At 46.1% G+C, this 27,014-nt stretch overlaps 1 protein-coding gene across 1 annotated transcript; it reads left to right on the forward strand.

Annotated features, from left to right (window-relative positions):
* TNFRSF11A (TNF receptor superfamily member 11a) lies at positions 1-25,926 on the forward strand. Its single transcript, XM_059815704.1, has 10 exons — positions 1-60; positions 12,665-12,746; positions 13,209-13,334; positions 13,884-14,027; positions 15,139-15,232; positions 15,604-15,698; positions 16,567-16,674; positions 18,588-18,640; positions 20,311-21,154; positions 25,547-25,926. The coding sequence occupies exons 1-10, from the start codon at positions 1-3 to the stop codon at positions 25,924-25,926; spliced, it is 1,986 nt and encodes a 661-aa protein (XP_059671687.1).
* Positions 25,927-27,014: the final 1,088 nt, after the last annotated feature.

Consider the following 27,014-nt stretch of genomic DNA (forward strand, 5'->3'; position numbering starts at 1 on the left):
ATGCCCGTCCCGTCAGGCTGCTGGCTCCTTCTCCTTTCCCTCGCTGCCGCTGGCAAACAGGTAAGGCTGTGCTGCTAGGGCTGAGCCGGAGGAGGGGGAAGGCGGGTGTTGCATCCCACCCGGGGAAGTTTGTTTCTTTGCCTGTCGCTCGGAGGAGGTGGCGAAGTCGGAGCCCGCGGCATCTTGCACCGCCAGCACCGGCAGAGCAGGGTTTAGCAGAACAGCCTCGCCTGCCTTTTTTTCCCTCTGGCTGTTTGGTTTTTTGGTTTTTTTTCCCCTGCAACTCACCCTGTCTCACAAGCTGCTCTCGCTTCTTTAAAATCAAAATAGCCCAAACCCAAAGCTCCAAAGGAAGCCAGAGGGTCTGGAGGGAAAACAGCCTGCTCCTGCCCAGGGCAGGGTGTGAGAAACCCGAAAATATTTGCAGTGAGGTTGTTGAGGGATATAATTTGCATGTAGAGTAAAAATAAGGCAGACTCCACCCTACCAAACAGATTTATTCAAGAGAGCGTGAGCACACTTGTCCCTCAGATGTGGGACGAGCGCGTATGATCTTCGCAGCCCAGCTACAGCTTTTCAGCCTCCCCCGGAGGGGTGCGGTGCCCCTCTGACCACCCCACCGTACCGAATGTAGGCAACCCCCGAGCAGCCGCGGGAGATGGGGCGGTGTTGTGACCCCAGGTCCATGGGTGGAAGACTGAGGCCCAGACCGGCTACGTGACTCACTTGGAGGTTCACGTGCTGCTCACGACAGAGCCGGGAACCAAACCCCAATCCCAGGTCAGCTGCCCCAAAAAGGCAGCCCTTTCCTGTCAAGGGGAAAGATCTGAGTGAGGTTTGGCTCTGCGGTTGTTTGCAAACAGTGTGGGCTCTTTTTGCAGCTTTGTGCAATGCCAGGTGGCTAATGGTCAGCCTGTTTTACTGTTGGGATCGTTGCTGGTCTTCCCCTGTTTTCAGAAAGACCATTTTCTACAGCCAGCTCTTGCCGAGCCTTGTGAATGGCATACATCAGGTTTCCTCCAGTGGTTTAAATTTGCAGAATCTTGCTTTGCTTTTTCTAATTATACAGCTTAAAAATGATTCCTCTCCCTTTGGGTTATTTAGACCCTTCTGGACTGGCAGGCTGTTAGCAAATCCCATGCTACAGGCACTTTATTTCCTCCATTAATCAATGTTTGGCAGCCTTACTACTATTTGTATTTCTTTCATTTGAACTTCTAGTATTTCTCTGTGTCTCATTATTCTTGATTAGTTGTGTCATTTTAAGTGCTTCCCTCAACACAGTGCTATAACTGGGCCATGGCTGGGTTCCCTGAGAGCAAGGTGCAGCTTCAAGAAAAAAAGATAAAAAAACCAAACCAAAACAAAAAAACCCTCTGCTGTCTACAGCTTACAATTTAATGTCTGACCGCATAGTCCTGAGAGCCTTTCCTCTGGATCCCTGGTCCTAAATATGTTGCCTAAAACCACACAGGCCTTTTTTCCCCTCTAAAACATATGTTTCATTCTGTCCACCCTCGCTCCTTAGGCTTCTCTTAAATTGCTGCTTTCCAGGTGTCCTCCATATGTATATGAATAAGCCTGCGTATTTCAAAAGTGATTTTTACATCATAGCTCTCAGGTGGCTTGTCCTGTTCCTCAGTATATTCTGTATCTGTCTTTTTCTTTTTTCTGCCCTGGTGTTCAGGGCTGTGATCAACGGAGCATGATGAGCAGACCTCAATGTTCTTCATACCTTTGCTTCAGCTCGCTAACCATTACATATTTGCTTCCTTCTGGAGCCATTTGGGTTTGGGGCAGTTGTTCCCTTTGGAATATTCTCATTGCCTGGAATGTGCTCAACCCTTGACCAAACCTTGGAAATTCAGATTTCCATGCTGCAGCTCCCAGCATGTTTCAGGTACCCTGATGGAGGAGCCAGGAGGACCTCATCGTTATTTCTCACCTCTCAATTCATAGCCTTTCAGAGAATGCAAAACAGGGAACTTGTATTTATTTGGGGCTGATGTGTAAAGTCTTTCTGCTGCATTCAACACATGCGTAATTCTGGGTCTGTAACTGGTTACACAAGGTGCAATTTTCCATAGCCAATGCTTTGGACAAGTAGCAGTACCAAATAGTAGGGGGCTCCAGGAAAGTTGTAGTGTAAGTTTACATAGGATAAGCCATACTTTGTCAAAGAGCCCGTTAATCTAATATCCTGTCTGCAACAGTGAGCAGAACCTGCAAGTCAAGAATGTGAAAGGAAGGCAAGCCTGGAGAGACGCTGCTCCCAGCCAGCCTTTCAGGTTCTCCTTTGCTTGACTGATTTGAACGGTGGTTTCTTGTAAGAGTGCTGTTTTCTGTTGGAACAAATTGTAAGAATAAGTGTGGTAGGGCTGAAGTTTGACTGCTGCACTTGTGTTAGTTTAGAGTCGATAATAAGGTGGGGTAGTGGTAGGGCAGTGATATTTGCAATGTATTTCCTGCAAAGAATGAGAAACACTTGAAAATGTAAGTTAATGAGTACTCACTCATAATTCTTCTGAGAATAGACATGATCATCATCATCATTTTCACCAAAGAGGAAACAGGAACAGAGAATTCGTGACTTGCTCTAGGTCACACACCGAGCATGGAGCAGAACTGCTGGGAGCAGAGCTCAGCCCTCCTTGTCTTGTGCCTCAGCCACAAGATGATCTTTCCAAGTGATTCGTCTTGGGTGCCTGTCGGAGGGCATGGTATTTTGCTTTCTGCAGAATGATCTGCTCAGCTTCTTTGTACAAAGTAGTCACATCCCTTTCCTTGCTTAACACTGGTGAAGAGCGTAAATGTTTGTCAGATGGGAGTCAAAGCCTGTGAGAATGTGCATTTGCAAATATGCAATAAACCAGTTGCCTGGTTTAACGCCAAGGACTACTCTTCCCTTGTGTGGCAATGGGATGGGTTCTTCCACTACTCCATAATATTTACTTCATAGGGAAAGTTTGCTCACTGCAAGGATCTGGAATTCTTTGTAATATAGAAAAGTTTTGTCCAAAATATAGATTATCTTTTAACTTCCTAAAAAAATACATCGACTTTATGATGAAAGGGGAAAAAAGAGCATAAAAATGTCCATGCTGTGTCATATCACAGGCTCTCCTGGTCCGGTATTCCTGCTCTGATCAGGGCCAAAGGAATCACTCAGTAGAGCAAAACTTCTACAATATCTAAACAACTTCTGGATTTATTCTGTTGTTAACAGCACGGGTTTCAAAGTTACTGTAATTCAGCTAGTTCACCTGTCAAAACGCCCTTGCTGGAATGGTTCCTGCAAGGGAAACTGGAAGTTTTTCATTGCTTTGCAGTTTCCCCCAGAACATGTGAAAAATGTTACAGCACCTCACATAAAAGGGTTATAATGCATATAAAACTGAACCAATCCACAATTTAAGAAACCTCTGCTGCTTCTCTTTTCATGTTAAGCATCATCTTCCTGACGTAATTTCTTCTTTCCCACAAACAGGACCAAAACAAACCTTCACCGCATTTCACAAGTCAGTAGAATTCAAAGCTTATCAGCCATCTCGAGGGTACTGACTGACATCATTTATGGCACAGGGCTTTCTTCATACTGTGCCGGAAGACAAAAAAAAATGCCAATAAAGCAGAGAGATTAACTGTGGCCCTAAGGATCTGTTTCTATCACCTGTTACTGTCATCCCAAGCATTCTCAAGCTCAGAAAAGTGGGATGTAATTTGACTGCTCTGCAAGAATCAGTGCAGACAGTAAAAAGGATGCGTGCATAAATACAGTGTAGAAAATCACAAAAACCTCAAAGTGGTGCCCTCTGGCATTTATACCTTAAGGCTATTTAGAGGAATCATATTTGAGTCACCTTGCTATGTTTATCCATCTGTCCCTTGGAGTTCAAGTGGTGGAAGACCCTGCTGTACTAGGTACACGCGGAGACGCAACAAAAACGTAGCCCCTGTTGCAAGGCTATCCTCCTCCCGCTCCTCCTTGCCAAATTCCTCTCTGTGTGACCGGGTCTGCGGGAGGTGTTTCTGGTGACCAGAGCCAGGAGGGTTCCTGCCACCATGTGCTGTGACTGCAGAATCAAGACCTCCTTCCATCCCGCCTCCTGTGCTGCAAAGGGCGGCTCTGCAGCACGAAGGCTGCTGGACAGTTGGAGGGGTGGTTGCTTCAGATGCTGATTTAGCTTGTGGGGGGCGGGCAGTGGGGAGAAGAGGGAAATGGAGATGGCTGGTTCATCATGTCCTCAGCTGCCACCGAGGTTCTTGCACAGGCTGCCCCCTTCCTTTCAATGGAAACTCAACTTGCCAGGCAGCGCTGGCTTCTGCCGCAGCTGCTCACCCTCTGGTTTAAGCGTGCATTGGTTGGCGTTGCCTGCATGGAGAAGCAGCTGCTCTGAGTGATTCATTATTACCGACGGAAAACGCAAAGGCAAATAAGTATGCGTTATAAATGCAATATAAAAATTAAGTGCTGTTTAACCAGGTTGCACTATGGACTCGGTTAGGCCTCAGTCTATATAAGACAATAGCCTGCCTGCAAGAACTTGCCCCTTTTTATGACTTACGCTTCTTTGGAAACGGTCCAAAGTTCATGTAGTAGAAGACAGACTGTTGTGGGACCTCCATGGGATGCAGCAGTGACGGCTGAAAGTCCCAGTGTGGGCTGCAGGACAGTCCGGCTCTGCAGGCTGTGCTGGCACCCGGGGCAGTCTGCTCTTGTGTCTGCTCCATGTCAGCGGGCTTTCGTGTGACGCTTCAGCTCTGGGGAAATGCAAGTTTCCTGACTTTTCTTTGTGTGTCACTGCAGTGTGCAATCGTGTTTGTGATGTGGTGCCTTGTGGAGGGCTCAGCACCGCACCAGAGGAGCCACGCTGACTTACGCCCGGCGCTCCAGGACATCCTGGGTTTTGTGCCATACCTATGCAGCCACCTCGGCTGCTCTTCACAGTGCTTCCCTTGGTTACCTTTTTTGTTTGCTTTTTCAGGGTGTGAGCTCTCTGGGCCGAGGGCTTGGCTTTCTTCAGTGTTTATACAGCATTTAGGATGTCGTGGCTGCAAACAAAGCCAAAGAGTCGTTAATCACCGCAGGACAGAGCCCCCATCCGTTTCCCACCGAAGTCACAGGGAGGTCTGCCCATGCGGGCCCGGGAAGGGAGCGGATACGTCCCCCCCGTCCGGCTGCCATCATGCAGGTTGCAGCATCCAACCTTCACCCTTATTCTCCGGGTCCTCTTCTGCCCATGACCGCACCAGTGTCCCCGTGGTGGAGGCACGTTCCCCACGCCGCTTGGCCGAATGTGTTTGTGGTGGCTCCTCACCTCTTCCCTCCAGTGTCTCTAAGGGAGAGGCTGGGGCAGGGGCTGTGGCGGAGGAGGGCAGTGCAGCGGGCAGGCAGAGAGCTGAGACCTGGAGCCACCTCTCAGCTCTGCAGAACCCGCTGGCTGTTCCCCTCTTAAAATCTAGATAAAAGAGACCAGGAAGGGCTGTGTTTGGGAAAAGAGCCAAGCTGGCCAGTTTAATCCACCCTGCAAGAGCCAATTAGCCAAGGAGGAAAAAAAATAAAAATGAGGTCATTCACCCTCACCACTTTGTGGCTACTCCAAAAGAAAAAGAAGTATATAGGGTCTGTTCAAGAATGACAAAGAACAACATTTGTGACTGCAGATGGGTGCAGAATATATTTAGTCAGTGGTCAAAGTGGAGGGAAAAGAAAAAAAATCTTGTATGGAAAAAAAAATACTGTGAAGTTTTGTTAGGCAACCCATTAATCTGGAATACAGATAGGGAAAAATGTGCTACTAGGTTCATATGGAGTCCTGAAAATTGCTTATGTAGCACACAAGGGAATCTATTTTGAGCATGTTATTTTGCCACGGCGAATAGTTTTGCCTTATGAGCATCATGTTCTTCAGTAACTTTTCATTGTTCAGGAGCAAGGACAATGAGATGATTCCTTGAATCTGCTCCCACAGGAAAAAAAATTCTCCCCTGCAATACCACATGTAGTAAGCCAGGCTGCTTAAGGAAATGAGCCAAAGCCCATTCAAATCAGGGAGGGATATTTCCACTGACTTGACCGGCCCACAGTCCCTGGCAGAGCTGGTTCCTTGTGGTGACACCTAAAGAATAAATGAACCCATTCTCAGCCCAGTCCTGAGCCCTTTATTAAAGGCAGCAATTGCTTCACGATGGAGAAGGTGCAGATCCGATCATGCAATTCTTACTGTAACTCACACCGAGGCAGAATGGTCTGTGGGTGTTACACGTATCCCCTCTATATGGCCATCATTCAAAGTAAGGGCTACAGCCCTATCGCTGCCCTTCTCATTTCTGCCTGCAGAATATTCAGTATTTGTTCTATGTGCAATGCTAAGGTCCAGGAGAAGGAAGCCAAAGCAGAGCATCAGGCAGTGAAAGCAGGCTTCCCCTCTTTTCTGCAAGCTTTCTCATTCTCCCCGGCAGCTCAGCTAGGATTGCAGAGTCTCGCCTCACCCCCTAAGAGATTAATATGTTATATTCCACGCTGGTGGCGTGCTGGAAGGAAAGAGTACATAAACATACAGATTTTTAAGCATAGGAAGTCCCCATTGAACTCCTTAATCTGGCATCCAGAAATAGCCCAGGCCAAGAAATCTTTCAGGGTCATTTCTTCATTAAGGCTCAACTTCAGCTGATAAAGCGTAGAAAAATAATCTGCTGAACTAAAATGCAAGAGGAGCATGCTCCACATAAATGATTGTGTCTTTAGTGTCTTTTTTTATTATTCTTTTAATTAAGCATGAATGGGTGTAGAGTTACTCATAGCAAGTCATTGAGACTGTACCTGGAGCGGTGAGACTGTTAAGCTTTCCTATGGAGCGCTGCTGCTGTTGCACCTATTTAGTCTAGAAGAGATTTGCCTTCTCAGGCCTTTTCACAAGCACATCTAGGTAATGTCATTATTCTTCAGCTTTTATTTCTGCTTGTTGTGGGCTGTTGTCTTGCTGTCAAGCCTTTTTCTTAAAGATTTTGCTTTGATTGGCTTTTGGGTTTCTACTTTCTGATTCATCTTTAAAACATTCTACCTAGTAGCTGTTAGTCTTTGAATTACTGTGGCAGTGAGGACACGTAGGTTAAAGTATGAGGGTTTGCATCAAAGTGCAGACAAAGCAGGCAACGTGCAGATGCTACCAACCACCCAGTCAATGAAAATGTTAGGTGTATCCTTCTGGCCGTTGTATGAAGATGACTTTGCCTCTGAATGACGAATGCTGCGCACGTGATGGCGAGTTTTCAGTCCACAGAGGAAAGCTGGCTGATTCACACGTTTGGTCGGTAGCCGTTTCAGCCCTGCCATCTATCACCCCCGTCATCTCCCATCTGATATACCTGAGGTTCCTGTCTGCCTTACCCCCACCACCCCGCTGTGAGAGTGGTCAGTGCGGCACTTCTCCTTCACGTAGTCTGTCGGCTAGAAATAACTCTGGTGGGTTTGAGATTGATGAATGGTTCTTCCCATTGGCGGAGCAGCACCAGTTGCTCAGGTGTTTGCTTTTTGCTGCGCGCTAAAACAGAGGGGCCAAGGCAATTGAAAAGGATGGGGCTTTTACCGCCATTTGCCCACTTCCTGGCTGCAAGTTACAGTCTTCTCTTGACCTCTTCATTCAGTTTTATTCCTTGTGTTCTTTCTGGCCTCTTTAGGTATTAAGGCTCTATCAGGGTTTCAAGTACCTATTTTTAAGAGTGAAATAATACTTAGTTTTTAGCTGTTGCCATTTCCCGGCTATATTTTACCACGTGGTGGTAGTTCTGTGATGTGGTTTACTGGTCACTGGAAAGTTGACATCACCAAAAGCATTTCATTCACAATCTAAGATTTTCGTGATGAATTACAGACCTGCAAGCGAATAACTGGAATTGCACAGCTGTGACTTGTGTGATGCTTTGATTGCATTTTTATCAACAGTGAAGACTGTCTATGAAGGAACTGTGGCATTCAGCATCCATGTGATTATGATTAAGTCTTCAACATAAGACTCCTCTTTCCCCTTGTAAACTCACAGTTGTAAAAATTTCCGGAGTCCTTCATTGTGTGCATTACTATTATGTGCCTCGATAGAGTGCCTGGGAGTACCAGCCATGGAGCTGTGCCCATCGAGAGCCAGATTCTATTTTTATTCTTAAATAATTTTTTAGGCGAGCCTCTGAAACTGGCAGCAAGCTGAAGAAATCTGGGTTTTGCTTAGCAATACTGCTGACCCAAATCAGGTAGGAAGCTGGAGGACTGTGGGTACACAATCAGTGTGAGAGGAGAGGCAGTGGCTCACATTTGAAGGAGAAGAAGCAGCGGACGACTGCAGAGCCCATCCTAGATGAATACCGTGGTGCTGTGTTTGCAGGGCTACTTCAGACCAGGAAATGTTGGTCAAAGCTCAGTCCCCTTGACAAAGGCAAATAAAGCCCCAAATCCACAGGAACTTTATAGTTCTACAGCAGGCAAGGCTAAGGACCTCAAAAGCAAGTGGTTTGAATAAACTCGGGCTCCAAAGTATAAAGAACAAGTGGTGTGCAAGGCAGGACACACCATAGCTGGCTCTCCCATAGGTACTTTGCGTCTGCAATACTAAATTGAGAAAAAAATGTGCTTTGCTTAGTGAAATGATGACAGATGACTTGAACACTCTCCAGAAACAACTACACTGAGCAAGAAGGTGTCATCTTAAGATAGTTACCCCTTGATGTGTCCCTTTGTGTTTCAATTTTTGCAAAACTAAGATTATCACTAATGAGCAATCCCCATTGAGGCCTCAGGTTCTTGTTCAGAAGTGACATGGGAAAAAGTCTGCGGAAACCCCCAGGCTTGTTCTTCCAGATTTTTTCTTTTAAAGGAAAGAGGCCAATGCAACTCTATCTTCTCTGAAATGTCTGTCTGAATATTCATCTGAGCAAGAAAGTAATTTTAGCATCCATGACACACAGCTTCTGCCATCTGATTGCTCAACGGCACCAAGAATAAATATTTCCTTAAGCCTAAGGACAGGAATCTGAATGCTGCTGGTTCCCCCTTCAGAAGCACCTGTGTGTGTGTGTTTTTTCAAGGTCTGAGTAACACAGTGGTGCTTTGTAGCTCTGAGTCATCAAAGCTCTCCGACCCTACAAGCACACTCTTGCTTAGCGTCCTTTTCAGCAAATGGAGGGGAAAAAAAGAGAAGCTGAAAAGGCTGCCTGCAGCTCGACACCAAACACAGTCCTGCAAACCTTGACACGAGCATGTCTGTTTTTCCAAAGGAGTCAATGGTGCTACTCATGTGCTTAAAGGTAAGCAGGTGTTGGTGTGCTTTACCGAACTGGATCGACTAAGCCTAGAGGAGGTTTGTCTTTTTTCCCCCTGGATTCTTCACCTGTCAGATATACTTGTTCTGAGGTAATGTTAATCAAGCGGGAAAGCTGACTGTTTTTTTAGGAACTGGTGCAAACTCGTGCTTCACACACTTTTTAAGTAACGAATTAAATTTACACGGGATACCTAGAGCTCTCTGAAGCATTCATTTGCACGTGGTGGTGGTATTTAATCAGCAGCTTCACCAATAGCGACACCGTTAAAGGAATGACCAGGCTGGTTTTTTGTCTTAATCACTTCGGAGGAGGTTGACACCTTTGCATTCATTGAGGCCCCTTCTCTCTCTGGATCAGAGCTCAGTGATATCCAAATCACTCTGACCCACAGGCCAGCGCCCGATGAGAGGAAGGATGTTCCAGGGGTTATGGGGCGAACTTGAAACTTGGGAGACTCGGTCTGGTTTCCTGTCACCTCCGTAAAGCCAGCCGGCCTCTGGGTGCAAGTTCCTCATCTGCGAAATGAATTGCACTTCCCCGTCTCAGAAGGACACTGTGGTGGGAATGCGCTGGTGATGGCGAAGCGTCAGGTCATTGTGCTGCCAGCAGCACGAGTCCTTCTCAGCCCCCAAGGGAAGCTGACGTACAGTTTGACGAAACACGCACAGTCCCCTGGTAGAGGGTTGGACAAGGGTAACCTGACTTCAGGGGGGCTGTGTTAGCAAAAGGGCCCAAGCTCGTTGGGTCGGCTCCCACCCTAAGAAAACCTCAGGTTTCTTTTGTTTCCCTTCTTGTCCTCTCTCCCCCCAAGCTTTCATGCTCAGCAGGTCCAGCCAGTCCATACCAGGCCAAAATCCCTTGCCTTCACGAGGAGGCTGGGCTCACGTGGGTGCCGAGAGCCTTGTCTTTATGTGGTTGGGCATAAATCAAAGGAGGGAGTACTGCAGCTCTGTGAGTGCTTTGGCTTGTGTTAAAAGGGGAAAGACACGGTCACAGAAGAGACTGCTTATTGACGTAGAGTGTAGATTTATGCAGCTGCACTGTGAGTATACCGTAACAATAGCCCTCTTTATACAGTAAAGCAGGGAGGTATGAAATGATTTCCAAAAGGTAGCCGAGCAATTAGCCTGCTCCCCTAGCCTCAGCACCAGGGGATTGCTGCTTCTCCTCAGGCTGAGTTGTGGTTCTCAGAAATTATTCCAGACCCTTTAGCTGAATGCTCTTTAGCAGATTTGCATATCCTTCCTTAAAAAGGATGACTTTGCCCTTGTTTGACACTTCAGTAATTTTTTAGTATTTTCTTCTAAAGAGGAACTATCAAACTGGGGCAAACAAGGAAGAAGGGGACATTCTGTTACAAAAAGCAAGTAACTGGACCTGTCATTGGTCTCATCACTTCTCTTGCCTTTTCAAATGGCTAGGAATAGGGAATCAGTTGCTCAAGACCTTCTCTCCACTGCTTGGTCCTGCAATGTTGCCTCACCCCGTGTTGGCCAGCTTAGTGTTTCAGCAGATGCCGCCTGAAATGCGTTACAGAAAACAAGCTCCTTCCATTACAGGAGTGTTTTCAGTGTTTCCCCTGGGACACGGAGCAGTGTTACTGTTCAGCTGCCAGGCTGGCCTGGCTTTCCCTTTCCTAGATCACCTCTCGCCTTGCCAGCGCTGATCTTAATCCTGTGCCCCTCCTGGGAGGTGCTGCACAAAGGCAAAACACAACCTTTGTTCTAAAAAACGTATAAGCTAATCGCAAGAAGGGTACTGCTAATGAATGTAAAGAAAGAGACAAGGAAACAATGAGACATCAGAAGATTTCTTGCGAGACTGGACTCTTAATTTAACCTGGGATTGCTGTCACGATAAAAAAATAGCTATAAGGTATTTATAACCTGCAAAAAGTACCTAACGTGAGGTAGTTACTCTGTTCCAGATGCAGCTAGTGCAGTTTTGATAAACACAAGTTATGCACCAACCCATGGCTCAAACTCCAAGCCAAAAGGTGGTGTTTTAAAGAAAAATGTCAACATTTTTGGTTGTCTTTAAGTTACAAGACCCTTCCCAGTGTTAGAAGAGTACGAGGCGCTTAGGGGAAAATATTTTCTATTTAAAGAGATTGCTATTGCTGAAACTAGAAAAGGATGAAGGGGGAGAAGTAAAGACTTGGAGGAAACAAGGGGAGAACGTGAAGTAAAGGAATGGAAACCAGTATCAGTAGGCACAGGGCTGTCATATGCTATTAGATGGCAAAAGCTCCCTTTAACCAGCAGCAGAAGCTTTATTGCAGCTTTCTCCAAGTAAACGAGATTTTTAACAACTGTTCGCAATAACGAAGGATTCCTTGCTATGGGTCAGATTTTGAATCATTTTACCGATTGCAAGATAAACAACTGGTTGTAAGGTGTTGAGTTTGCCTGGAGGACTGCTGCCGGGAGACTCCCAGGCAGCCAGAGTGGGGTGAGCGAGGGGCTGGGGACAGTGCTGGGCTGGCCAGGATCCCCAGCACAAGCCACGCCGTGAAGACCCGCCGAGGGAGCCGCATGTGCTGGGCTGTGCGTGCAGGCAGCTGAGAGCAGGGAGGGGATGCGAAGGCCATTAGGAGCTAGAGGCAACGCTGCTCCCTGCTTTGCAGATGCCCTCTCACGTAACAGTTTCAGGTGGTTTGGGGAGGTGGTTTGTGTTGGTTTTGGTTTGTTTTTTGAGAAGCAAAAAGCTGTTGGCTTAACTGTGTCACCTCTCTGGATGGCTGCCTCAGTTCCGTGAGACATCTCTGCAGGACACAGTGGGAGCCATGAAAAGCTGCAAAATTAAAGTCCAATATTTTCTGGGGCTAGCCAGGAGCATTGTGTATCCCAGTGGGAAGCTGAGAACTTCTTCTTTTTCAGGAATATAAATCGTTCACCTCACTTGTTTGCTTAATGCTATACACTAAAACTGTCAGTTGCCCAGGTCTTGGTCTGAGGTCGTATCTGTGGAAGAGACTACAGAAGTATCTCTCTGCCAATTCTTTTTTATTTACAATTGTTTTAAAGTCATAGATTTCAAATAATAGAGTACTATAAGAAAAGATTATATAGCAGGCCAAAAGTTCATGACAAATTGCAAGATTGTGTTATTTATTTATCACCTGGCTGTATTACAAGTCCCTGTGTGTACAGCATCAAGTACATATTTTTAGCATGTCTACAAAACGCCTTTGAAGTCATAAATGTTGGCTAATTTTTACTGCTTAGCTATCCAAAATGCTATACAGAAGAAAAGTTTTCCTCCTCTCTGTCAGCACTGTGACTAGGTAGGTCTGAAGCTCTCCAGGTATATTGGTTCTCATGTCCTCTCTCTCCTTTCTCCACTCCAGTTGTCACTACAAATCACTCCGCCGTGTGAAAGCGAACAACACTATGAATACTCTGGACGGTGCTGCACAAAGTGTGAGCCAGGTATGTGAGCACTGGGCCATACCGGCTTCATAACTGAAAAGCTCATTAGAAACAGCTCTGTGGGTCATTAAGGTAGCTTGCTCTTGTGACTCTGCTAATCTATTAGCACATACCCTCACAGGTGCATGATTTCAGGCTTACGAGTGCCTTCTAGTGCAGGAGAGGTCCTGCTGACCTCAGCAAAAGCCGTAGCAGCTATTTTGTTGGGATAGCACTTAACCACTGTGCGAGACAGAAAGCAGCTTGATTCTCATGCGTGTAGATAGAACTGCTCCCAGGCCATAAGCTTCACGGATGTTTCAATGCCACAATAAATGGGGACCAGACTGAGGAACTGAAAAGGTGGTGGGAAGAAATGATTGTCTTACAGCAATGTTAGCCCAACCTGTTATTTTCCCTAAGCTCCTCAGGCAGCTGGTGTGCAACTTGCAAATGACCTGCTTGTCCTTCCCTCATTCACAGGAAAGTATATGTCTGCTAGATGCACTGGTACTTCTGAAAGCGTGTGCCAGCCGTGTGGCCCAAACGAGTACATGGATGTCTGGAATGAAGAAGATAAATGCTTACTACATAAAATATGTGATCAAGGTGAGCTGTTCATACTGAAGAACCTTTTAATCCAAATTAGTGAAGCATGAAGATGAGAAAGTGGATCTAGGGAAGTTGCTTTGTTCAGGTACCTGACACTGGAGGCTGGGCTTGCAGAAGAACCTGGCAGAGAGGGAGGTCCCCAGACAGCAGAGATTCTTCGCTGTGCTGAGCACTGCGACCATAGTCTCCATGCTGCTGATAACAATTATCTTCACTGGGGCCATTCACTCCTGTGAGTTGGATCTTAAAGGTTGTCCTTTCTCCCAGCATACGGTGCATTCACTTCCCCTAACACGTTTGTCTCACCCTTGCAAAAGCTCTGTTTATTTTCTACAGCAGCTGCAAGGAAAAGTATTGCTCAGGAGTGCAATCACTGAGGAGCCCCGTGCTGATCAAGGGTCTCCCATGCTTCTTGAAAGATAACATTTCCTCTAACATGAATGGTTTTGCATCTGGCATTCATGCAAAGCAAATAAGTAGAACAGGAGGTTCATAAACTTGAGGCTTATCAGAGAGATTTTTACTCCCATCTGCTTTCTCTTTTAGGGAAAGCTTTGAGAGAAGTGAACCCAGGGAACAGCACATTCCAGCGGCAGTGTGCTTGTACGATGGGCTACCACTGGAATGAAGACTGTGACTGCTGTCAGCGAAATACCATGTGTGCTCCAGGATTCGGAGCTGAGCATCCTGGTAAGATATAGAAAGGGGACGTACGAAGCGAAATGTCCGGCTCAGGCCTACAGAATAAGGCCAGCATCATTGTGACGTTAGAGAGGGTGCTTCAGACTCTCAGATGACTGTCAACAGAAGATGCATATCTGAGTTATCATTACTACTGCATATAACCCTCCCGGACTATTTGCATTTTGAAGGCTTCTGCCTCTGTAGTTTATATAGTATCTTAGGTCAAGTGACTTCTGCAAGATATCACGTGGACATGGCAATAGTTGCAAGGTGTTCAGTGCATTTCTAACGTTTGCTCAGGTGTCTGACTGTGAGTCACTAGGACATGCACTGCTCCAGTACTCAGAGAAGTGGTCCATTGGGGATTGTTGCTGAGGTCGGATTTGAAATCAGCTTTTTCCGATGGCTTTGCTTTGCCATTTTGTAATGTTATAAGCAAGTTAAAAGTGATTAGCACCTTTCAGGTAGTGCAAGTATTCTTTATTTTAGATGACTTGAAATGCAGAGATTTATTACAGACATTTAATTTAGTCCTAAATCTGATCGAAAACAAAATGCAGCTGTTTTGTGGACAGAAAATAGAGACGGTCAAGTTCGGAGTTGTAATGAACACTGGGAAGAGCTGCACCAAGCTTGAGGAAGCCCAAAAAAGCAGCATATAATAGAGTAATGGAGGGTGAAATGCTGCATGGGCCTGGAGCACAGCGGTGCTGTTTTTTCTCCAGTCTAGCATGATACAGCATTTTGTTTAATGGCTTCATAGAAGTGACAATACCAGTTAGCGTCGCTGTCTGTGGCGTAGCATCGACATGAGGAAGGTAATAGAAGGGGAAGAATATCATAGCTGCGTGTTGTTTTACAATAACTGCAAATGGCTCCTGGTCATTTCTCATTTTGATCATGTAGATAAGTGCTCAGGTGAGACTGGCGTACTTTTTTCTGCTTACATGTGACTATTGCTGTTACTCTGATGTAATCTAAGATCCTTCTCTCTTCAGGGAAGCTTTCGGGTGGGGGGAGTGGAGCGGGAGTATGGGGAGCATAGTCACCTTCCCCTCACCTGAAAGGAACTCACAGAAACTCAGCTATGAAGTTTTTCTTGCTTTACTACATACAGTGCAACAAGACAAGGACACAAAGTGTACACCATGTCCCAGAGGCTACTTCTCAAAGGTGGCTTCATCTACCGACGAGTGTAAATCCTGGACCAAGTAAGTCCCTGTGTCTTACGAAAGGACTACGCTAGCCACAAGGCAGGGAGAAGCTTGGGTGAAAGCATTTTTCAGTGGGGTGTTTCAGCCTGTCTGCGGAGTGCACAGAGCATCTCTGTTGGCTGTGCAGCAATAAAGGCGTTCTCACACTGCAGCTTGAATTCTCCTTGGCGGGGAGCAAAAGAGAGCAGTAACAACAGAACTGTTGAGGTAACACAGCTGAAAATAAGGAAGGCATCTGAGCTGCTTATGGGTGGAGAAATGCAGGATAAATGTTGTACATTACAACAGAAAGTACTACTCTGCATAAGTGTAGGAGCCACGACCAGCTCCTTCTTTGAGAACCTAGCCTCTTTGTCTGTCTTTTTCAGCTGTACAGCTCTAGGAATGGCAGAAATAGTGCCTGGGACTGACAAGTCAGATGCAGTTTGCGCAGAACAGAAGATGCCTGAGCCATCAGAAGACGGTATATGTCCTCATACAGATTATCTGTTAGAAAGTACCAGGGAGGAGGACGGATGTGTTTAATAGGGTTTTTGACTGGCTTAACTCCATTCCCCTTGTGGGTGACTCTAGGGGGAGCAGCTGTAGACCAAGACAGCGCTCTTGGATAATCCCACCTTTAAAGACTACTTTAAGCCTGGTGGCTCTAGGGCCCACGTCTGCTACTAAGCAGAGCTTTACACCTCCCACTGAAACTGCATGGCAAGCAGCATTGCTGTTATACCCATGACCTCCATCACGTTTATGGCTCTTTCATTTTTTTTCAGCCTGCTGATTTCCATACACACTTTACCTGTATAAAGGCTAGCAGCTTCTCTCCATGCTTCTTTTATAGCAATGGATACAGTCTCAGCTGAACACAGCTCTCCCTTCTTACCCGCTACCCATTTCCCTCTCCAGAGTGGACATGGTACCAGGGAGGCTGCTTGCCTGGCATGCAGTGATCCTTCATAACCTGAGATAAAGGACAAATTTTGCCAGCTGAAGTCTATAGCCTCCATGAGAGGTATGTCCCTCGTCCCCTGAGGGACATATGGGCTGCTGGCAGCTTGCAAGGGGACTTTCAGAGGAGCATGACTGGATCACACCTCTCTGAGACACCAAGACTCTGTTTTTTACGGAGATGGCTCGGCACCAGGTACCTTCAGTAAGGCTGCTTGTCACAGAACTGCATGAGTGCTAGAGCTGTTGTGCTTATTATAGAAACTGAAAATCAAACAGGAAGGAAAAAAACCACTCTCCTGTGGAAAAGCGGGTAAAATGAGCAAGGATTGTCATACTGCTGAGTACAAGCTGCATGTTGATGGCACTATCTTTTTTACATCCTGCAGGAACAAACAGGATCTTATACGTGTTGATTGTCATCTTGGTTTTTGTGGCACTAATTGGCATTGTCGTCTTCATCGTATACTACAAGAATAAGGGAAAAAAGCTGACAGGTATGTGATAGCTAATGATATTCATGAATGTGACAACTGCATGGCTCTCTGTGCACTCTGATTTCATGGGTAACCACCAGGTTGAGAAACTCAAGAGTTTTTTTTGAAGTTCTGTGCTATCCCTATATCTGTCCATATGGATATGCTTTAACTAGCACAAAGCCAAGCTTCAAATTCCTTTCCTTGAGGCAGGGAGCGTATTACCCTTACGCATAATGCATATTGCTTGGTATCCTCCTGCAGCCCTGACCGTGGGGTGACTGCCCTCAGGGCGGACAGAACGGCTGTGTGGATGATGGAGAGCTGGGGGCTTTTATAGCAGCATGGCTGCTCTGCACCACGTGGCACAGCAGACCCTTTGGCCGAAGGGAAGCAGGGAAAGACTTAGGGAGCTTTCACCACCTCCTGTCTCCTTCCTCCCACTTCCCTTCCTCCCCTGAAACCTACATCTGGACAGGTTAAAATATGGGTTTCAAGACAAAGGCCTGATGTGTATTTGAAAACATGATGGAGGCAATGTTTTTAGCTGAAGGCCAAAGTTCTGATGAGGTATGGAAGAAATACTAGAAGGGAATAGAATAAACAGTAAAAGTAGAAAAACAGAAAAATTCTAGCAAAGGTATACTGGATAACAGTAGGGTACTGAGTATATTATTAATACAACAGAAATACCTTCAACTGTTACTCAACTCTGTGTTAAGCCCTGGATCTCCTTAGTTAAGGACATAGCCGTATTGTTCTGTTAATTTTTATTTTCTCCCCTTAAACATGGAAAGCTTTTCCTACTGTAGTTTGTCCATCATGTCCTTTCCCAAGCCCTAGCAATTTATGAAATGTTTTGGGAGCAGCGAAAGGGAAGACAGCAACCCTCTCTTGTAAAGTATATTTCAGCTTGTGTTTTAGAAATAGGCTGCCTCTGCCACACTAAACACGGGTTTTGCTAAATCTGGAATTCCTGGGATGGGCTGGAGGAAATGGTGACTCTCCTTGCAAACCAAATACTTACGATGCAAAACAGGTTGGGGGGGATGCTCTTTATTTGACATTTCTGCCCTGCTGCTCTGCAGTGACAGTCCTTCATTGCCTTCATTGCCTTTGCGTGGTAAATCCTGCTAACTGGAGCCCCTGAGACTTGCAGGCTCAGGAAGAAGCTCTGCCTGCTTGGGGGGCAACCGATGGTAAATGTGCAGACTCAACATCAGAGGAACAGAGTCATTGCTGGGAACTGGCAGTGGCTGCATAGCTGATCTGTTGTCAGACATACAAAACCAGCACAAGCTTCAAATGTATGTGAGACCTGAGCCCTACAAAATCTCCTGGAAGTATAAACAGAAAACAAGAATTGCTCACTCTATTAAGTGGCAGTCTTTACCATAAAGCATTGTTGGACTTAAAGCTTTTCCTTGGGAGATACTCCGATTAAGTGAATTTCCCCATTAAGTACATCCTGATTAAGTGGAATATGCTGTATTTGAGCCTGCCATCCCGTGGTTTCAGTGGCTTACCCTCTTCTCTCCAGGCTCCTCACTCCTGTCTGAGAACGGCCTTTGGGCCATCCATGTGACTTCCCTTGAAACAGACCGTAAGGCTGCAAGCGGGTCGGTATTGGGCCAGTCATAGCTTGGTGTGACATATGACCAGGAAAGAAACCCCATTTGATGTGGAACACAGTTTAACTGTGGTCTATTTTAGGAGCTTGGAAACTTTTGTTCCACAGAAATATATCCCTGTTCCAGTTACAATGAATCCTCAGCTAGACCGACACTGGGACACTTGAACAGTCAATAAAAACAGTCTCACTGGTTTTTATTTAATATGATATTGCGGATTGTGAATGACTGTGGGTGTTTAGGTCTGTGGCTAACTTCAGCGCCTGCTATATGTTACAGCTTCTCTTTTTGTTCTCCCTACAGCAGACCTACAGAATTGGGCTAACGAAGTGTGCAGCCAAATAAAAGGAACAAAGGTAAAGTCAAAGGCACTAGCATTTTCTCTTTGTTTCATGTTTTCCTTATAGCATTCCTGACACCCCTGCTGAAGCAGACTCCATGTTAACGTTTGGCTAGAAAACAAGCTTTGAGTTCCTCAAAAAACGCTCGCAGCTTTGGCTTTTTCAGTCTGGTTTTCTGTAAATGTGAGGCATATGAAATCACCGTTCTCGAATAGCTTCTGAACCTGCTCTCTGGTTTCAGCCAGTTTTAACAGTGGTAAAAGTCTCTGTGATGATTAAACATTTATGAGGAGAAAGTTAAACATGAGCCCACCGGTTGCTGAACACCTCAGATTCTGCCTAGGAGAGAGTCTTTCTAAATCCAAAGAGCAGGAAAAGCTTCAGTTGAGTTTGCACCTTTTTACATACCAGAGTGCTCACAGGGGAAGAAACCTGGATTTGGGGCAACACCAAGAATGCCAGACATGCAAGGCATTAAGCACAGAGCCATCAGCTAAAGAAACTGGCTGTGAGACACCTGAATTCTAGTGTTCGCAGAAATCCTTCTTGTCTATTCGAATGTGAAAAAAGTAAGACCTTACAAGAGGTTTTGCTCTGGAAGAACGCCAGATCCCATGCTTGAAATATTCAGATGGGGGCACAGGTTCAAGCTGATGTGCACTGCCTGCTTCACACCATGGATGTGGACCGAGGTGTCCCAGGTGCATGCTCACCCCACCACCCCATCTAGGAGCTCCATCTAGCTTAGCTGTTGAAAGACTCAAATTCCGTTGCTACAAAAAATCCACACCAAACCCACCTTTTTGAGCAGGCAGTTCCTCTTTTGTCTCGTAAGTGTTCATGCAAGCTCCTGCATTGGCAGCTGCTCAGAGCCTCCGGGATGGAGGAGTGAATCAACAACAATTAGTGGCTGGCAGCATTTACAGTCTCTCCTCTATCCTGGAAGATATGAACAGACACTAGAAATGAAACTTATTAGTTCCCAAATACTCATCTTTACAGCACACACAACTTGGGTGAACTGAAGGGAATCCTTGAAGTATTTCCCAAATCTTTTTTGGAGTTGCAACCAAAAATATACCTTTACCTTGGCGAGCACTGGTAACATGACGTCAGGGGCCTTTGCATTTGTTGTCCTAACATTTTCCAGGTTAAAGCAACCTTGCCCATCTGACTTTATTTTTTTTCCAGCTTGTCTTGGGCCCTCTGAATTAACCCAGTTTGTTTCTTCAATCATTACTGATAATAAAGAGTCTGCTCCCAGTAAGGCCTTCACAGATCAACAGCATTTCAGACACATAGGTGATTCAGGGGGTTTCCAAACCTTGTAAGCAGTTAGGTAGGTCTTACTGATGGTCCATAAGGAATAGCAGAATCCAGCGACTCTTCCAGATTTATTAACTCTTAAGTGCCTTCTTAAGAACTAGGAGTAGTCATGTCCCAAAATTAAATGTTATTGCTCCCCAGGCCACCAGATTTTTTTCTGAACACCCGCTGAGCCCAGCATCACTGGTCACAGTTTCACAGCAGAACAGAATTACACTTCAAGACTCCAATATAGTGGTGCTGCTCAACCTCAGCAGCTCCACGCCAAGAACTGAGATCTGCCTGTTCCTTCTTTGTCTAGAAAATAACCTTCTGCTGATCTATTTATTAAACCCATTTTTATTTTTAATTTCTTTCAGGAGCCCGCCAGAGATGCGTTTGTTACCGTGAACATCACGAATGCTGCTGTGTCCCAGACCCCTGAAGGCATGTGCCTCTTGGGCCCCACTGGCTCTCCTGCCCCTGGAAACTCGTGCTGCACCAGTGGTCACACTCCTTGCAAGAACGGGAGCCCCAACACGGCCCCGTGTGAGGCTGGAGGGAGCCTCCAAGAGTCTTCTCTGGTAACTGAGACTGATGATGACCATTTCCCACCAGTTCCCATGGAAGATGAATACATGGATAAGGATCTCAGTACTGCTGATTATTTATCTTTACTGTGTCGGACTGCCGGTAAAACCATGTCGTCATTTTCAGAACCAATGGAGGCAGGGGAGAATGACAGCTTAAATCAGTACTTTTCAGGGATTGGGAGCACAGAGGATGTATCAGTCTCTCAAGGCTTTCACCCTTCCACTGACACAGATGGGGCGCACACCGCCACAGACAAACTTCTTCAGAAATCTTGCCAACGTGCCCACAGTTGCCTGAAGGAAACGGGCAACAAAGACACAGATAGTTTTGCAACAAACTATGACTCAGAGAAGATCTGTGTGAGGTGTGGCATTTCATACAGGGAATCTCCCAGAAAGTGGAGCAAACCCTGTTGTGCTGCAGCTGACAGTGCCTCCACCTCCCCAGAAACTGGATCCTATGCACAGTGCACCTGTGGCTTAAATTTTCTCTCTGCTGGTCAGAGCACTCTAGCAAGTGATCATGGTATGGAAGATGCATCTTTGGATAGTACCAACATGAAGTACCAGAACACAAACAGAAGCACTTCAGGGACAAACAGCAGCACTTCAGACCTCCCTCCAGCATCTGGTAAGCCCATTAGGCTTGACCTGTACACAGTCGTATAGGATTATTCTCCATGCTAGCTCGGTATTATTCAGAGGGTCTGATTTAGGAGAAGGGGAGAAGAATAAAATGATGCCTTTTCACTTAATTGTCCTGAAGCTAATCTGAAAAACAAAACTCAAATAGTAAAGCCATTTGGTTTGTAGTGAATTCTGCAAATAGGGTGAGAACTGTGAGGGACCATTGTCCTGCCCTGATCTAACCAGCAATTCGGACCCCATCTTCTGGCAGTCACTACAAAGGCCAGGCAATTCTCTTACTGAATTATTTTGGTGACAGCAGGTGTGTGTATTGGAGAAAACTTAGAAGGAGGAGAGTATAGGGACCAAGAGGCTGAGTCAAGAAAGGATGCCTAACGCTTAGATGATTTTCCATTCAGCAGTCTGCACGCACATTTTTGCCATCAGGTTTAAGTCCAGTTACATTTATATGGCAGTCAGTGAAACTCCAAGCTGGAGCTGTAACCTGGTGTCCACAACTGGGTTTAAGAGATTATGTTCAATTTTCTGCTTTTAGTTCTTTCTCTTTGTTTTAATTTGCTAGGATATAAGTGTTCACCTAAAAATAATTTCATACAGACATTGTTTCTCCATACACAAGTGCTCTGTCCCTTAAACAACTCTGAAACACTGTCACCAATTTCCTAACTGACTATCAATTTACTAATTGAGTAAATATATCAAAGTTGCTGAATGAAAGCAGGGCAAAAAAAATCACTGAAGCAAAACTAGCAGAAGGGAAGTTATGCGCCTTTTCTGGATGAAACCTTCCTCCCTCAGACTTTTTTTCAGTATAAAAGTCTGCAATCTGCTTGTCATGTGTTATTAGTCATTTTAGATTATAATCTCTTAAAGTCAGATGCTCTATATTTATTTGTGTCGATGCACTGCCAAGCGTAATGAGACCTTAGTTTTGACTGGGACATCTAAGTATTACTGTAATACACACAGCAGTTGTAAGCAGCTGCCCTTTTTTAAAACCATGTCGTGCCTTAAAGTTTCTTACAGAGACATTCTTGTCAGTCTGCCAAAGCCCGAAAGCAACACTTTTGAAAGCCCTTCCCTTCTCAACATGTATGCCGTGTGGGAATCTGAAAGTGTCTAGCGTTCATCTTTCTAAGAGCAGATACTCTTTCTGTTGCTTCAGTTTCCTGAAATCCTGACACAGTTTCACTGCCTGGTCTGTACAAAATTCAGCAGTAGTAAAGAGAACACAAATTATCTTTTTTGTTGTTGTTGTTGGAAGGTGATTCTGAGGTACAACTGAAAGTCAAGTCGTATTTGGCGCTGCAGAAGTACTGCTTTTCTTCCTAAATCTGACCTGAAGAGGAAGAGAAAATATTAAGGAACAATAGGGCAAAGAGGAGAGCTTGGATTTAAGCGATGTGCTAGAAAGTGCCATCTTAGATCTGCAGCAAATTTCTTTATATGGGATTTTAATTGCCTCTGTGCCTTCTGGTATGTACATGCTATAGTGCCATCTGGTGAAACCTAAGCACAGATACAGCATTCCTAATTTTCCATTTTTTTTCGACAGGACTGCCAGCAGGTACTGACTGAGCTGTGGGCAGTATGAGCGTGTGGGTTAGTTAATCTGTAGGTAATGTGGCTTGCTGGCGGAGGTTTTATTCTGTCTGCAGAACGGCCATGCCCCGCTGGCAACACCTGGTTGCACAAGGCTTGAGACAGGTCTTAGCCATAGCTTCCACACCGAAGCACCCGGCCACGCTGGGGCTGCACGTGGAGCTGCAACGGGCATCGGTCATTTTGCTGGGCCTTGTGAAATGCCCAGATGGAATAAACGTGCATGTAAAATAACTTTCTGTAAAGCTTCTCAAAGCAACTGAAGCCACCAGGCTTTGCATACAGTCATGCTAAGACAGAAGTGGTACAAAAGAGGGTGGATGAAAAAATGGGAAAAAAAAGGCCATGGGTAATTCCATGAAGTTTTGGTTTTATTTCACTAACACTCAAAATGACAACAGAAATTGCAAACTCTGTCCTTCCTGTGAAACAACCCTAGAGGGACCAAAGTAAACCTCTGTGCAGGTGCCACTTACAGGGGTCACCACCAGAGATGGAGGTAAGCCTTTACGCACTCTTTCAAACCCCCGAAGCCTGGAGGCAGTCAGAACATGAAGCGTCGGTTCATGACCACCTCAAGTCATGTGTAGGGCTACAGCAAAAACCATGAGTGCAGGAAGACTTAGGTGACTCATGATTAGGAATGGTTTTGCAAAACCTTTCACTTCCAGATCCCAAACCAGCCACTTCAGCAGCAACAAACAGTTCTTACCACCTAGAGGCCGTTAGATGGCTCAGAGAAAATTAATCATCTGCATTGTTCCAGTTCTTAGTGAATAATTACCACAAAAATTATCTGTTGTTCTAATTAATATCATCAAGTAGTCTGAAGAGATCAAAATGCTGAAACATTGCAGAGAATGATGCCTTCATTTAACCTCTGAAGGTGTCCCTTATACTTTCCAGGTTAGAAGCACATCTCTTAGTGCAGTCCCGTCAGCTCTTGTGTCCATTTTCTGTGCTTTTGGGCCTCAAATATCCTTTTGTTTCAGTACAGTGTCTTCAGAAGCAGTGAAGGTTTGCCAGCCACCATCAACTAAATATAATGAATGTGTTACTTGCTTTTTTTCCCCCCCTCCACACTGTCACATATATTTCTAAATTCTTGATCTTGTACTGACCACTGGTAAACTCTTTCATAGTACCTTTTGCAAGTGACAGGCAATCAGTATAAAGGCAAACAGTTATTTTTGTACTCGCATTAAGCCTAACAGTTGTGTTGATGGCAAACAGCTGAACCGAATCAAACACAGGGGAAGCAACCAGCAGGGAAAAAACTCCCACAGAGAAAACTCTTATTGACACCTCATGTTAATCAACAACACTTGGAAAGAAAGCAAAGAGCTAGCAATGCAGTGGTTTAAATAAAATAAATAGGATTGCTTGAGGGGGGCTATTAGAGAGTCGCTTCAGTGCTACCCAGACTTGATTATGAGCAGGCACAGGTCCTAACTCAGCACAGCTGGAGCCCAGTGTCCATTGCTGATGTGCAAACATCACCCGTGGCTGCTTGAAAAACAGCATTTCTCTGGGCTGGGCCATGCTTAGCTGCAGTGAAAATGGGAACATCTTGAGTGTTGAGGAACGTAATGAAGAAAGGCACAAGAAGTCTACAAGGTGTCAGATCAGTCCACAAGTAATGATTAAGTGAAGCATAGCAGGAAAAACAGAATCACAGAATCATTAAGGTTGGAAAAGACATGTAAGATCATCAAGTCCAACCAGCAACCCGACACCACCATGCCCACTAAACCATGTCCCACAGTGCCACGTCCACATGTTTTTTGAACACAAACATTTGACATTTTTTGAACACAAAACATTTCTTAGGAAGACTGTTCATTGGCTAGGAAGATTATTTTTTTTCAACTCAGTTGCTTCGGTTTGTTTAGTTTTCAAACTTTAACAAGGTTTTTAGTTTGTTGTTGAAAGTTTGCTCTCAGTTGTTTTCATTCTGCTCTGAGGGAAGTTTATTAATTCCCAGAGCCTGGTCCTGCTGTCATTTGGGTCAGCGACCCAGTCCTTGAATGGCAGAAAGATTGAATTTATACTGAAAAATCTCTAATCACAGGCAGACACACTGACACTGTAACTCTGTTAGGTTGCTATAGTATAGACTCTGTCTCTTCACTGGAGTCAGCGTATATCCAGGTAAATCCATGAGGGCACTAGGTGAGTACCGGAGTGTACCTACATGGAGGATCAGGGCAATATAAGATAATCATGTAAGTTCCGTGTCATTTGGACACCGTGTGACTGTATGGTCTGACGTTAAGTCCTTCGGTATTTATTCAATAAGCCTGCTACCTAGCCCACATGGTAGGATTGATTGTTTACCAAAAGGGAAAATAACCCCAACGTGATGCCTGGGACTCTAAAAACAAAATCTCATAATTGGAAATAATGACCATTTTCTCACAAACCGCAGGCAGAGGCAATTTTGATGCCGCTTGTGCATCGGGCTTATGGGGAGCATGAGACGGTCGCGCTCTCTCTTGCTTCCCAGAGCGCGATTGAGAGAGAAAACGTTTCCAAGCCTTCCAGACAGGCTCCCTGTGGATGACAGGCTTTGTCCTGAGAAGGCAAAAATGGAAATATTGAAAAGGTCCAGTGGAAGGCATTGATTATAAGAGCACCCTCATGTCACGGGGGAATAATAATGGAACAAGAGTAAACCCACCACAGCGGATTAAGTTCACTGCGCTAAGCATCCATCTCGTGAGGGGAAAATATTAATCACATGTGTCTTCTTTTCTCCCCCCTCCTTCCCCAGGAAATGTGACTGGAAACAGTAACTCTACCTTTATCTCAAGTGGACAAGTAATGAATTTCAAGGGCGACATCATTGTTGTCTACCTTAGCCAGAACTCCCAGGAGGGGGCAACGGCCTCGGGTCCGAGCGAGGAGAACGTGGGCAGCCCTGTGCAGGAGGAAAACCTCAGCCGCTGCGAGACTTTTGCCGGCAACGCCCAGCACTACAAGGAGAAGTGTGCCGAGCTGCAGGGCACCTGCCCGGCGGCGGGGAGCGGGGGGCCGCGGTGGACCGCCGGACCCCTGGCCCAGGAGCGGGGCCCGTCCCACCATGGCCAGGCCTCGCAGCCCGTGCAGGAGGAGGGGAAGCTGGGACACTTCTCGGAGAAGGTGTTGAACTGAGGCGAGCCGGTGTCCTTGCTGCGGGCCGGGCGCCAATGGGCAGCCCGTGAGAGGGCGTGGGGCTGGCAAAATCCCGGGTGTTGCAACAGATTCGGTGACTATTGCTGCCCCTGGTGCCTCCCGGGAAATTTTACAGCTGGAAAGGACCCTTGTGGCACATGTGCCGGTGGCGGTGCTGTCGCTGAGGTTACCAGCGGGGACAGGCGCGGGTGTGAAGCCAGGCACGCTGTCCCCATTGCGGAACCAGTGGCAGGGCGCTCCCCTCTCCTTCGCAGGGCGGCAGGCTCCCCTGCTACCTGGCACCTCTCCCCGGCAAGCGGCAAAGGAGAGTTGAGGCGATTCTTTGGGCTGGGGACTTTGTGAGGAGGAGAGCGGCATTGCTGGCTGGGCACGCGGGGCGAGCCCGGAGAGGGGACGACGTGGTGGAGGACTGCACTGAAAGGAGCCCCTGAGCTTCGCCTCGGGGTTTTCTTTTTGCAACTAAGCTGCACCCTTTTTGCTGGGTCTTGGGCCTCCTCGATGCCTCTGGTGATGGAAGGACGCGGCACGTCTGCCGCTGAGCCCAGTGCCGCTGCCGACATCTGCCTCCCCAAGGGGATCGGGCAGGTGGCCTCAGCCCTTCCCATCTTTCCCCAAGGGAGCAGACGCTCCAGTCTCAAACCAGCACCAGAGCCAAGATCCTGGTCTGTCCCTTATTAACTTGTGGGTATGAATAGGTGTAATGCTGCCCCAAGTACACGGCAACAGGCAAAATAGAGCTGATATGACAAACATATCAGGTTAATCCTGAGCAAAGAGCATTTATAGTTTTGGAGCCTGATTCACCTCTGCCTTATTGCACCTCACCAGAGGAATTCAAACCCCTGAAGATAAGAGTGACACGTGCCCAGCATGCTGCTGCATGAATAATGTCACTGAAATTTAAGACACAGAGCTGCTAGGAGGTGGAGGGAAGGTCTACAATAACCAGCTGTGGACACTTCCTGAGTGACAGGAGAGGGAGGGATTACCCAAAGATGGAGAATTTGGTCAGGGTCAAACACATGTTCCTTCATCTGCCCAAACAATTTTGTCATTCCCTCTGATAT

This window comes from Gavia stellata, chromosome 3, assembly GCF_030936135.1.
Source record: "Gavia stellata isolate bGavSte3 chromosome 3, bGavSte3.hap2, whole genome shotgun sequence".
In the NCBI taxonomy this organism is placed as follows: domain Eukaryota; kingdom Metazoa; phylum Chordata; class Aves; order Gaviiformes; family Gaviidae; genus Gavia; species Gavia stellata.

Excerpts from the sequence above, each read along its gene's own strand:
- TNFRSF11A (XM_059815704.1), top strand. The coding sequence starts at position 1 with ATGCCCGTCCCGTCAGGCTGCTGGCTCCTTCTCCTTTCCCTCGCTGCC. Across the intron at positions 12,747-13,208 it reads CTGCACAAAGTGTGAGCCAG|GAAAGTATATGTCTGCTAGA; the intron begins GTATGTGAGCAC and ends CCTCATTCACAG. Across the intron at positions 21,155-25,546 it reads AGACCTCCCTCCAGCATCTG|GAAATGTGACTGGAAACAGT; the intron begins GTAAGCCCATTA and ends CTCCTTCCCCAG.